Source organism: Quercus lobata, chromosome 8 (assembly GCF_001633185.2).
Source record: "Quercus lobata isolate SW786 chromosome 8, ValleyOak3.0 Primary Assembly, whole genome shotgun sequence".
In the NCBI taxonomy this organism is placed as follows: domain Eukaryota; kingdom Viridiplantae; phylum Streptophyta; class Magnoliopsida; order Fagales; family Fagaceae; genus Quercus; species Quercus lobata.
In genome coordinates, this window is record NC_044911.1 from 48,315,178 (window position 1) to 48,329,229 (window position 14,052).

At 33.6% G+C, this 14,052-nt stretch overlaps 1 protein-coding gene across 1 annotated transcript; it reads right to left on the bottom strand.

Moving 5' to 3' along the window:
- Nucleotides 1-218: 218 nt before the first annotated feature.
- Nucleotides 219-11,945, bottom strand: LOC115955077 (signal peptide peptidase-like 4). Its single transcript, XM_031073127.1, has 14 exons — nucleotides 11,600-11,945; nucleotides 8,218-8,376; nucleotides 7,979-8,090; nucleotides 6,006-6,125; nucleotides 5,704-5,855; nucleotides 5,392-5,574; nucleotides 3,809-3,843; nucleotides 2,776-2,938; nucleotides 2,583-2,636; nucleotides 1,782-1,874; nucleotides 1,516-1,658; nucleotides 1,078-1,148; nucleotides 643-726; nucleotides 219-554 (listed from the first exon to the last, which is right to left on the bottom strand). The coding sequence occupies exons 1-14, from the start codon at nucleotides 11,780-11,782 to the stop codon at nucleotides 448-450; spliced, it is 1,659 nt and encodes a 552-aa protein (XP_030928987.1). The 5' UTR covers nucleotides 11,783-11,945; the 3' UTR covers nucleotides 219-447.
- Nucleotides 11,946-14,052: the final 2,107 nt, after the last annotated feature.

Genomic DNA, 14,052 nt, shown 5'->3' on the forward strand with positions numbered 1-14,052 from the left:
CACTTAGTGTCTTTCTATTTTGTTTATAAAATAATTAGAGATTATAAGTTTTTACAAAGAAATTTATTGAATTTTTTTTTTATACATCAATAGTTAGGGGTTTGAATCATGAATGTCTCTATTGGAAATTGAGGTACCAACCAGTTAAAGCTATAAGATTCTTGGTAAAACTTAGTAAAATATTGGAGAAAACTAATAATAAATTGCACCACACATCATGCAGAAATTAAACTAGTTAGAATAATCGTGCACACAGCCAAATGGTGAAATCTATATGGAATTACACTTTTAAAATGTTAATCTGTTATCGGTTAATCTTTTGAAGATGTGATAGTCATACTAAAAATGTTACATGGTGCCCTACAACTTACAAAGGTAAAAGTGTTCCCTGAGTTCATAGTTTTACTAATAGCTAAAAATGATACAGGTGTGGGTTGATGGATCCTTTTATTGGGAAGGTTGGAGTTGTATATGTGGGCAATGTCTCTCTGGTTCTCCTCTTGTCCACAGTATGTGAAGATCACCTCTCTTCTTTCCCAATGTCAAAAATGTTCCTGCAATCATGACCAGAGAATTAAGAGTAAAAGAAAATGGTGAATATCATATACACGAGTGCACTTTTCCCTAGTTATTACAGCTTACCAAGGGTGAATGGAACAATGTAAAGCAAAGCCGGTTGGCCATGTCCATCCATCAAGTTCAAAGCCACATATGTGATAAGGAGACCTGGTACAATTTTAGGGATCACAACAAGACAATTTGTTAACTAACTACTGTAAAAGTAGCGCAAGTCATTTTACAATTATCATAGCAAGTATACCATATATAATACATGCAACTTAATATTTGATGTTACTGATGAAAATGCTAAAGTTACTACAAATTATGCCAAACTGATGGGTGAATAAATGGGATTCGTGACTCATCAAAATAATAAATAAAATTCTAATTACTTTGTGTTTAAAAGTTGACATATTAGTTTGTAAGGCTTATTTAGTGAAAATTGTAGCAAGCCTCACATCAATCTTTTCTAAATGTCCAAGTGGAACGTGGTTCTGGATAAAGCATTTCTCATACCTAAACCATATGCAGTCATTGCCCAGACGAAGTAGCCTGTTCGAAGACTCTTCTTTGACAACCAATCATACCTGTCAAATTTACCCACACAATTGTTAGAAATGTGACTATGTCAGACAGCGTAAACTGTTTTCTTTCTCAAATTAAAACATATCAAAGAAATAATCACTTAGGCATACAAGACCAGCAAAAAAACACACTTGAAGATAAACGTAAATATTCCAGGACAAGGCTTATATATATATTAAAATCACATATATTGCCATAGAAGGCAGTGTTCATGTAATTGTCATCTAGCTCTTAAATATACTTAATAAAATTCCATAACAGATCTTGAGGCATATGAAATTTTTTAGAAACAATGGTGGTCAAAATTCCTGTCTTAGGGGATTTAAAGGGACTATTAGTAATAGTGATATATGGCTTCAGAGCTTGAACCTTAGTGAAAATGCTACCAGCAATCCTGGTAAGATAATGTCACCAAATCCAATAACGCTGTAACCACCCCAAGGATCAAACATCCGTGGGATTTTTAGTAGCATTGGAATACCATCCTCACCACTCTTATCACCACGAGCTACCTGTACAGAAGAGGAAACAGGAAAAATTAAGTTAGTCTCTCATTTGGTGGTACAGATCTCCAAAGCTAAACTTCAACCTTTAACAAGGCAATTAGAAGGAAAAATACTATTTGAACCACTTACCACTATCATCACACTCTCATGGAACCACCATTTAGAAACAAATACCCAAAAGATGTCATACAAAAAGGCACAACCGAGAAGGACTGTTCCAACCTGATTACATATAGAAGGAGAGACTTTCAGAAAAATTTATTATAATTATCCTCATATGTCCCATAGAAACGGAATTTGCTCAGCTACTTGCCAACTAATAATAGTCATAGTAACCTGATTCAAATTCAACTTAGAAACTTCAACAAAATAACCAAATTGAAACTGCTTAATGAGTTGATATATAACTACATCCCTAAATTAAATCATATATTGCCTCAACATGTTAAGAATGGCCATCATGCTAACACACTTCTTTAAAAGAAAGTGGGGCGGGGGACACATATCAGCTTCAATATAGTTTCATTGAACTAGCAATGTCTTGTTGTATACTTTAGCTAATGATTTATTTGTCATTAAATTCTTTGAATACATGAATTCTCATTTTGTTCCGAGTTACACTTCACCAGTTATGGACTATATAACCTCTCAGCTAAAAACCATACAATTAAAGTTAGATAAGCTTGAGAGGCAGGATATCTAAAGACTCTAAAAGAATTAAAAAGGCATGGTGTATTTTTTTTTTTTTTTTTTTTGAAACAATGAATTTGAGGTGTACAGCTATAAGCTAGGGTTATGTACCAATGACAACAAATATCTTCTTACATAACTATCACAAAGAATCAACAGAGAACAAGATAAGATAATAGCAGAACCTGCATATTTCTCTAACCAGTTACCATGAAAAGCCAAAAGAATTTAGATCATCACCTTGAGATTCGGAACATGAACAATTTGAAGAACTGTGATTATTAGTGCAATACCCTGATTGGAGGGGGAAAAAAAAGGAAGTTACCATGTTGTCAGTTGGCCCCTTCATCCATTTGCAAACTACAATGAAGCTAAAAAATAAAAGAGAATCGACACAATATAAAAGTGGAAGTTAATATAAACTTTTTCTTACAAGGATATCTTGACCAATCCAAGCAAAGGTGAGCTGGCGTTTGACAGCCCAAACAACAGCAAATGCTATGCAGAAGGGGGAAATTGCCAGGGTCAGATATGAGATAGCTCCAAAGATGGGAACCTTAACAAACGACTGTCCAGCATGTTCAAACCATCTGAAACTATAATTGTTTAGTTGTCAGTTCGATGTTAACAAAGATCTATTGACAAAAATTTATCAGAAATCAATATATCAACCACCAGCACAATTTCCAAGGAAATTCTCCCTTTTTTTCCTTAAAAATAGATGACGCTTGCAAGTAATTCCCACATTGAAATTCATCAGCCCTTACCATATGAGTGATGCTCATTTTTAGTTAACATCACTAGGAAACATGTCATGTGATAAAAATTTTCCAATGTCTTCCCAAATTTTTTATTCCCTCACAAATATGAATAACCTATACACTACTTATCAAAAAAGAAAAAAGAAAAAAAAAGGGGGGGGGAATAACTTGTACACAGATCATAAAGGTAATGGACTCCCAAGGGTATACAAGTAGTCAAAACTATATGTCTCAAGCTGATTATTACTACTACTATGATGATCAAAGTGGTAGGATCCAATCAAAGAGTCACATTTCATTATGTTCATGAATGAGCATATAAGCTGTCAGGGAATGAGTCCAACACCTGAATGTTCTCCATTCTTTGATTGTATTCAAATCTTCAGCGACTTACAAAACTGGATCGCTCTACTAGATAGATCACATTCTAAAAGTAGAAATAAAGGTTCCAAGGGAATAGAGAAATCTGTACTCCCTAGGAAGGAACAAAAATAACCTTCCAAATAAAATTGATTGCCAAACAAAAGACATACTTTCTCTAGAAAAGCATCATCCTAGTTGAGTGATGTCAGTAACTTGAACAAATGAAATGGGTAGACTGTTGATGAAATGCTCCCTCCCCCACTCCCTTTCCTTTCTTTCAGAATGGGAAGAGAAAAACAAATATAGAAAAGAGAGAGAGAGAGAGAGAGAGAGCACATTTACCATGAAAACAAAGCCACCAAGCAGGTTTGCAGGCCCTGTAAAAACAAAGAAAGCAAAGGTTCACCATATATCTCAAAAGAATGGCCAGAATGATATGCAAATTTTAAAAAAGAAAAAGAGATAATCCATTTCTTAGTCCCAAGGCTTTACTTATAATTTTATTTACTATCATTTCTGTACTATCAGTCTTTGAAAAGATTTATGAAGTTAAGGACCTCAGAATCACCTTATGATGAATAAGGAAAAACATCCTAAGGCCTCTCTTTTTTTTTTTTTTTTTGGAAAGTAAATAAATATCATTTAAAAAGTGAAAATAGGGGCACAACCCTAGCATAAGGAAGTATACAAAGGAAGAGCCAAAAACTGAAAGTTTATTATCTAAATTCATTTGATCCAGGAACTCTAAAAAAATTGTAAAAGAAGTAATATATAATTTCCCCCAAAAATATGCAGTGCATTCCTCTCTCTCCAAATACTCCATGTTAAATATAAAGTAATAGCTTCCAAATTTCATCACTCCTCTGCTAACTGAAATGCCCCTTGGCCCCCTTCCAACCGGATAGTTCAATCACTGTGTTCGGCATAACCTAACTCATCTCAAATAAGGAAAGAACAAGAGTCCACAATTCCTGGGCAATGTACAATAAAGAGATAAATTATCCAAGAACTCCCAATTTAGCTTATGCTGGCAACACTAATCTGTAATTATTATGCCTTGCTTTCTTGAATTATCTGTTGTTAAGATTTTCTTAAAGCAATAGTTCAAGAAGAAAAAGCCCCAGTGGCTGCCTAGAAAAAACACTGCCAGGGCTATGAAAAAATTTTGACATTTAAAACCGTAGCTTTTTTAAAGAGAACAAACTAACTCGTCTACTCCCTCATGACGAACTCTAATAGCTTATTGATCATACAGGAATTCTGCTATAGATTCTAATTTCCAATCATGTACTGCTCTGAGGAATAAAGGGTTCCAATGAGCAAAACCATTTGACTATTCCACATAATTTGCCACTGTTGCATATCTATACCTAGCAGTCAGAAATAATTGGAAAACCTATCCTTTAACATTGTATCACCACACCACAGATCATAACAAAAATGAATTCCAACACTTCAAACAGAACAAATCTAGCAAACGTGGCCCATCTAATTCTAATCTTTTCCCTTTAGACTCTCTCCATAATGAGTGGCTCAAAGTGAGTGAGAGGTTTACATGAAACGCAAACCATTTCCTAGAGGCCCACATATGCCTCAAGAATTTATATCGTACACAGACCAAACTAGAGGTTTTGCAAATAAATAAAATATTCAAACTACATTGCCTGTAGACAATGATGCATGGAGAGCTGCAGACCAAAATTGTAGAAAAAGGAAATTGAAATGTTAAGAGAAAATACCAAGTTCTAGAAGGTAACATTGGAATTAAACTAAGCAAATAACAAGTAGCATATGCTTAACTATAGAGTTTCTCACCATTTGGTATCTTTTCTTCTTAAGTTTTTTAACAAAAACGTAAAAGAAAAAAAATGCTTAGAATTTAGTTATTGTGAACCGTGCATGCATAACATAGAAGATAGACGCACCTCTACCCCACCAATGCAAAATAGAACCACTAGAACCTCAATAAACCATGTTGACATAAGTTTGTAAAGCATAACCAGGAAACAGGAAGCAATCACAACAAAGAGAATTGCTGCTGTTGTACTGATGTCTACAGAACCACTAGAGCCAACATCTTCCAAATTTAAAACTTCATCTGAACCATCCTGCAATTACAGCCCCAATCCACATATCAATTGATAGAATATGTGACTAATTTTGCAAGGATTCAAGCCCAACAAAAGAAAATCCTCCTTCAGAAATACCAAAAAAGATCTGGAAAACCTGAAGATAACCTTTAATAGCTTGTCCTGCTCAATAGCTGCTTCTCTGGCACTCCATGCAGACCAATAAGAAGCACATAAGATGGTGCCAACAGCCATAAGCCACAAAAACACTTCTGCAATGTCAACCAGTGGACGCAGAGGAGAGTATAGCTGCACAGACACTGAAAAAAGCAACTGTTCATGCCAAAGTGCATGGCAAGAAATCATAATGCTAGATCAGGTATTATCAATAACAAAATCTTTAACGGCATTGGGGATGTACAGGCAGTTGCCAAACTAAGTTGGACAAATATATGCAGAAAAAGGCATACCTGTGGAGTTCTTTTCCAATTGATTTTTCAAGTTCATACCAGCATCTTGTGGGAGCATTACTGTAGGTATTTTTATATCTAGGTCGGTTTCATTATGTTCACAAACCATCTTGAAAAGTTCTGCAGAATAAAACCAAAGTTTCTTACAAAAACATGGTTTAAGATAATCATTTCGATAAACGTTAATCATCATTACATTTAGGCATTTCAATGATGACTTCCTTTTCGGTACTCACTACTGAACACTGCATCCTCATAAGACTGATCTTTTTCAGAAACGGCTACAGACATTGTTTATTCATATCACTAATATGATCAATATGCATTTTATTTTATCACAAACATGTTTCTTTTATAAATCCAATAGTAATAGAGTAGTTAACATGCCAAAAGCATCTTGGCTTCATTGTACCTCAGGCTTCCCCCCCCCCCCCCCCCAGGGGTGAGCTAGGATTCAACTTCAACCCACCAGTTCCCCAAATGGGTGAGTTTGACTTTCCTTTAATAAAAAAATAGAGTAGTTGAAATGCACATAACAATAACCACAAATTATTTGGCATTTCCTACATGTATAATAAGTGGTTACAAGTATGCATTGTGAAAGCCATGACATATTAGAGAATAAAATTGTAAAAATGTGATATAAAGAGCAGGAACAACTATAACATCAAACCAGACAGAGGATCTAGATCAGCAAACAATGAATCATTTAAGGATATTATTATCTTGAAAAATGAGCACTTTCTTATTAGGGCAGTGAAATGCTTTTGAGAGAAACAATATTAAGCACTATGTGACTGCACATTTCACATTTACTGCAATTTGATTTGATATAATTTTTATATTTTAAAAGAGAAACATTTAATCCACCACTCTTATGAGTTGCATATCATCTTGGCAGCATTTTTCACTTCATCCAAGGTACCATAATTTCCTTATTATTGGTTCATTCACATAAGTAGCAATGAAAACAGATTTGTATGACAAAGCTTTCCTGTAGATATATAGAATCAATATCAATAATCTTTTCAAATTGCATGGGTTCACAAGCATTCTTGATGATCCGAACCCTGGGCATGACCTCACCAAGCAATTATCTTATATAGTCCACATATTGGAAGATACTGCAAATTAGCTAGGCTAGGGCCGGAGATTGATTCAGAAATAATAAAAACCTCCCCCAGAGCCTGATTATAACAATTTAAACTGATGCTCTATCCCTGATGGAAGATACATCATTAGATCATGGTACTGCGACAAACTCTTGAAAAAGTAATAGGACCTAGATGAGAGGTTCCTAGTTTCTGTGAAAATAACAGAAGGGACTAATCTTTCTTTGAATTTAAATCACGTAATAACTCTTGCAGAATTCAAACAGAATAATTATTTTGGACGAAATAACGTCCACGAATAGATTATCTTGGAATGAAACAAATGTAAGTATATACAAGGATGTAATAATACTAATCAAGAGGCCTGGTTTTTCTGATAACAGCTCTAGCAGAATTTTAAATGTTCAGGCAGGATAAAATTGAACATAAAGAAGAATTATCTAATTGCAGTCTCCCCGAATCTCTTTATCCTTGCCACATTTCCAGTTGTCCATCAAGGGCATGGGTAATTTTGGTGAAATGGCCTCTCTATATATAGTTTCGGCCATAGTGACAAAACAAAAAGGAACATTGGACAAAGTTTGGTCCACAATCTTTTAATAGATTCTAAACTGTAGCTGCAAATCCAATTGCACATTTCTCACTCAGAATTCCTTCCTCTTTCTGTAAATATAAGTATCTATCAATATGAACTATTTATTTTCCTAAAAAGAGTTCCTTTAACTTTTAAAAAATTTTACAGCTAGCCAAACAAATAATAAATGAGACAGAGATCATTTGACTGCACTAGATTGTTGAGATGGACCACCAGCTTAAAAAAATCATTATCACACACATGATAAATGACATTTATGCAAATACCTGTACGGTTGTTTATTATGAGGATGGCTATAGCGGAAGCAGCTTCAGCAATGTTAGCCTTCTTTGTGAAGCTGCAATTTCCTCGGTGCACCAGAACAACCTCCCCTGAAAGCTACCAAAAGGCAAGGCAATCCACAAAATAAAAGGATTAGTCTTAAAGCTATCAATCATGCTTCACATGTGAATCTCCATAGAATGAAATGGCAGAACATAATATGGATAGTTCAAACCGAGAATACATTATTCTTGAGTGTGCTACAACAATCAGGAGGGTCAGCCAGAACAACTTTAGTATGATTAGCACGCTTTTCCTTTGATTCCAAGGTCGGGCCAAATCGAGCACCAACACCGACATATTCCCTCTCTTCTATACCATTAATCCAAGTTGGGACTTTTACCTATGGAACAAATTGGATCAAGCCTGTTATGTCATAGTCATGGTAATTATTTATACTTAATAAAAGAATATACAATTTAAGCACCATGTGCTTGACAAGCTTAGGCTCAGTTTCACAGCCAAGAAACTGAGTAATAAGAAGAAAGTTCAAGTTTTTCACACTTGTGTTTATTACACAAGGAAACTGGAAACTGAATACAAGTCAATCAAAAAGTTGTAAACCAGTGCAAGAGTTAGTTGAGTTGATTTTTTGCTTGGAACCCCCCCCCCCCCCCCTCTCTTTTCACAAAAAAAAAGGGAAATAAGGTTATTCTTTTTCTTTTCTTTTCTTTTCTTTATCATTAATTTTCTAGCAACCAATCAAACTTTGAAGAAAAGGAGCTCAAAATTCGAACTTCACACACTGCATTGAAAGAAGCATTTGACATATTTTTTATGCAATATTATAACTTTATTAGAACAAAGGAGACACCACATGTACATAGGATGTATGTAGAAAGCTCTCCTGAAATTTTACAAGAATGAAGAATTACAATCAGAAAGAAAGAAAGAAAATCAATAAAATTTACAAAATAATATGCATATCACTTGTGCCAAGCATACAGGACCACTCAAACAAAAAGCTAATTTCAACTCAATAACTCCAAACTGTTAAGAATTCAATTATTCATTTCCTCCATATTGTCCACATCACACAAAGAGGGATGTACTCTAAAGAGGACAACTTTCATGCTTACCAAACTGGCTTCTCCATCCAAAAAGCACATCAATGATCCTCCTAGGCATCACCCAATAATCTCCAAAAGCTGAGAAAACGAAAGACTAATTCATGGGCCACTGCTCAATGAACTAGCAAATGATCCACTGTTTCACAGATACATATTTGCACATGCACCACCAATCCACCAAAGTTAATATCTTTTTAACAAGATTATTACCCAATTCCAAATCCAAATGCTTCTATAATATATTTATGTGATTGGGTTAATAATAATGTTAAAATTCTCTAATATTTGATCTTGAAAGGAAAATGCATGAATTTTTTATATTTATATAATGAGGAGTTAATATATATTATACAGTACACAAGAATGCATCAATACTAAGATATTCAATATTTTAGTTGCAATAGACAAACTGAAACGGTCATCGAAATGGGTTTTAAACATTGCTACAAATTGATCCCATCTTACCCTGTTATTTCTTCAAAGGCTACATCCATAAATGCTTCTCACCACCTATGTTGTCCATTACCCCAATCTTTCCTATATTTCGGGCCAAGAACTTGTCTCCAAAAATGATTTTCTTCATCTCCAAAGCACCACAATCACATATCCAACAAAACTTGATTAAAGGTGCTTAATTTTCTCAGACCCAACCCCCACTTCTGATTGGAGTGCACACTGCATTCCAATCCACAAGATAGAATTTGAATTCATCTTTTAAGTCACCCCATAAAAGATTCCGCTGCAACATTTCCAATCAATTTACCATATAAACAGAAATAGTGAATAACGATAGGTAATGATTGATAGACTAGATAAAGTACTCTTTAAAAGAGTTAGCCTTCCACCCTTTGACAAGTACAACCCAAACAAACTTCAGTCCATTTCTTTTTTCTAGAATTGGATTGCCTCATATGAAGACCAAAAGCACGCCAAGAAAGCTCACAGGCTAACAATCAACTTTGCAACACAATATATTCACCAAGTCATTAGTACCACCACCGTCCATAGCTCTTTGGAACATTCTACTATAAATCTCCATCACAAGGATAAACAATAACAGTGATAATGGGCCTCTCTATCTCAACCTCCAGGAACTGTTGGAAAAACCAGGTGCAATGCCATTGGCCAGAATAGGGAAATGTACTCAAGATATGCAAGAAGGAATCCAACTCTTCCATCTCTCACCAAAACCAATTTTATCTTAGATTAAACACTCTTGATTAGCATGATCATATGCTCTCTCAATATCCAGTTTGCAAATCATTCTTAGAAGAATAGACTCTTGATCCTGCTATAGAAGCATTCAATAGCAATAATGACTCAATCAAATATTTGTTGCCCCTCCACAAAAGCATTCTATGATTTGGATATTTATTTACCTAACACCTTTAAATACAGTTATACACTTCCTACTTAGGTGATAGGTCAATAGTCCCTAATATTTTTACATTATTCCTCATACTAATTACCAAATGCAAGATTTTTTGGAACCTGTAAATATCACAGAATTCCTTAAAAAAAAAAAATGGCAACATAAACTCCAGGACAGAAATAAAGCCCTGCTGTTGTTGTTGTAGATGAAAATTTGTTGGAATATAAAAAGAGTTTAAGCTCAGTCCTCAGGTTATTCACCATTAAGACCTTAGAATATCCACTAAACCGATCCCAATACAATTTTTAATTTTTTTTTACTTGAGCAAATTTCTAATCCTTGGAGACGTGTAAACCATTACTTTTGTTAGTTTTCTCAACAATTAATTGGGAAACAACAAAATAGAAGTAGGAAATAGCAAAAATGAACAAATTTATCGGAGATAAAATTGGCCACCTAAAAATGCAACATCTACGTGTGTATGTGCACACATGTGAAGAATCCAAGAAACTAGAAATTCCACTCAATTGAGACAAAGTGAGGAATCTGCTGGAATTGAATCTAAATTATGATTTCAGACCACTCCAAGACAACAAAAACCACACAATCAAAAGAACTCAAAACTTCATTTCTCTCTTCTTCCTCCCCCCCCCCCCCCCAATCTTCTCAGCAACCAAACATAAGTGGCAAAAATTCAAAAAAGTAACCAATCTTTAGTTACCTGAGGCAGCTCAAAAAAAGTAACCAAAAAAGTTTCCTTTACTTTCTCTTCCACTCCACTAGACCCATTCTAACTACTCAGCTCAATTGAATTGAGCATTACAATTCCCAACATCCAAATCAAATAAACCACAAAATTTTAAACAAACAAATAAAAGACAGAAAGTAAATTAAACCCAAAAAAAAAAAAAAAAAAAAGGAATCAATTGATATTCAGCCAAATGAATAGTAAAAGCTAAAAAAAAAAAAAAAAATCTTCTTTCTGTATCATATCTTTACTATACCCCCACTTTCCCTTACTTTTTTCTCAGCAACCAAACAGTAATCCAATACGGAAAGAAACTTTAAAAAAATAAATTAGGGGGTTTTATTTTATTTTTTTTAAAAAAAAATAGCAGGCGTACCAGAACAAAGTTGTTGTCACATCCTTTCTTAGAGGGAGTAACGTCGTCTTGGTGAACTATGTCTCCAGCTGAGCCAAGAGTCACACTAATCACCAACAAAACTCCCACTACACACAACATATCTCTCTGAAAACCCATTAAATTCAAAGGAGCTAACTTAGATTTGGTCTTTGTCAGAGTCATATAACTAAGCAAAAGGTTAGGGTTTCGCAAAGAGAGAGAGAGAGAGAGAGAGAGAGAGGTTTTGAGGAAGAAGAGGAAATGTAAAGGGGAGAGAAATATCCCTGAAAGAAAGAAAGAAAGAGGATGGAAGAGCTTTTGTTTTTTTTGTTTTTGTTTTTGTTTTTTTTTTAATTTTTAATTTTTGTTAAGGAAGTTGTCTTTGCTTTCTACTTTTGTCGTTTGTTTGTGGCATGGACATGTAAAGAACGCCGTGTTGTAACCGTTGAACTAGTTTTCTACTTTCACTTCGCTTTTTCAAGTGTGTTGGGAATGGGTGGCATTTGTCATACGCGGGTTTAGGCGCGTGTCTTTCACGTTACCTGCTTGGCGGCAGGTACAATTATTAGCCAATACGACTTTTGTACGGTTAAAGCATATACCCAATTGTGTTTTCTTATCAATAATTGTCGAAGTCACAACAAATTTTGACAACTCATAATGTACGAATTTTTTAATAATAGATAATAAATAATAGGCCCGTATAATAATTAACATTCATTTATGGATTAAATAATTGTGAAAAAAATATTTTGTATAGCATTATTCTTTTGTTTGGGTCGTAATCATTGGTGGTGAAAATATATTAAATTTGCATGCTCAAGCTAAAAGCCGTAAACCAGTAGAACTTAGTCATCATGTTTTTAAAAATTTATCCTTTCATTTTGGTCACATCATTAGTATTTTTAAATACATACTGACTACTATTAATTTTAGTATTAATGTAAATATATTAATAATTTGAAAAAATCCAATATATTCATTTTTAAGTAGATTAAAAGAATTCTATAAATGTACACTATGGAATTACTTTAAAAACTCTAAAGAATCTTAATCTAAAACCAGTTGAGATTGATTTAGCCGTAATTACATGATTGCCTAATAAGATTGTTAACAATGGAAAAACTTTGCCTTCAAACTAGTTTAAAAGAAAATTCTTTCAACCTACCATGTGATGATCGATAAAACTATATACGTATAGTTTTAGTCATATAATCTATTTAATGAGTCATGTACTTTATTTAAATAATACACGTGATGGTTTTATGAGTTGCCACGTTATGAATTAGAAGAGTTCATGGAACCTAATTTGGAGGGAAAATTTGTTTGTTAACAATATTTGTTTTGCATGCATGAGAAAATTCAACCAACTCCTCATAATGAGGGGGTAACAGTTAAACACCTAGATTCTCACCCGTAATGTAGGGAATCCAAAATATAGCCCATAATGGGAGAAATTATAATATCCTTATCGTGGACTATGTCATTTATCCACAATTTCACTAAAAAACTCTCATCTGTTTAAAATTGTTGAGCTATACTAATTCAGCAATTTTAAACAGCTAAGAGTCTTTTAGTGGAATAGTGAACAAGTGAGGTAGTCTACTATGAGGACTATATAATTTCTCCTATAATGGAGGCAATTTTGCCCCTCATTATGGGCTAATTATGACCTTAATAATCAAGGGAAAAATACTATAATGACATGCATACAGGGAGAAATCCAAATTACAAACAGTTTGAGAGAAAAATCACAAAGAATATTGTTTTCATTGATTATTTCTCTCGTTTTTATAGGTGCTCAAGTCTGGATTGACTATGCAAAAATTGAATTTAGGAAGATAATATTTTGGCTGAAATGCAAATTGCACTCTCTAAGTTTGCTGAAATTCATTTTAGTTCTCTAATATTTTTCATTCATTCGAGTCCTCTAAGTTTTAAATTTATTCAATTTAGGTCTTTTGTCCAATTTTGTTAAAAAGATGCCATTAAAAAAATATTATTTTTACATAAAAAAATTCTACAAAATTAATGAAAATTTTTTTATAGATTTTTTAGGTAAGATTTCTTTTTCCAAATTTTTTTTTCTTTAGTTAATTGAATACTTAACGATAATTTTCTTAAATAGAATTAAACAAAATACCTGAATTGAATAAATTTGAAATTTAAAGGATTTAATTGAACAAAAATAAAGTTAGAGGGTTGAAATGAGACCAAATTTAGAGGGTGCAATTTGCATTTTAACCTAATATTTTTCTCACATAAGTGTAATGTTAAAAATATGTTTAATCTCACATGGGTTCATGTGCAATGGTGGAGTCACATGAGAGGGGACCAAGGATCAAATATTTGAAGCCTCTTTATGTCAAATCAAATTTAAATATTTTCATATATATGAAACTGTTAAAAATCATGAGAATTAAACCATTTCATGTATATAACGGATATGACAA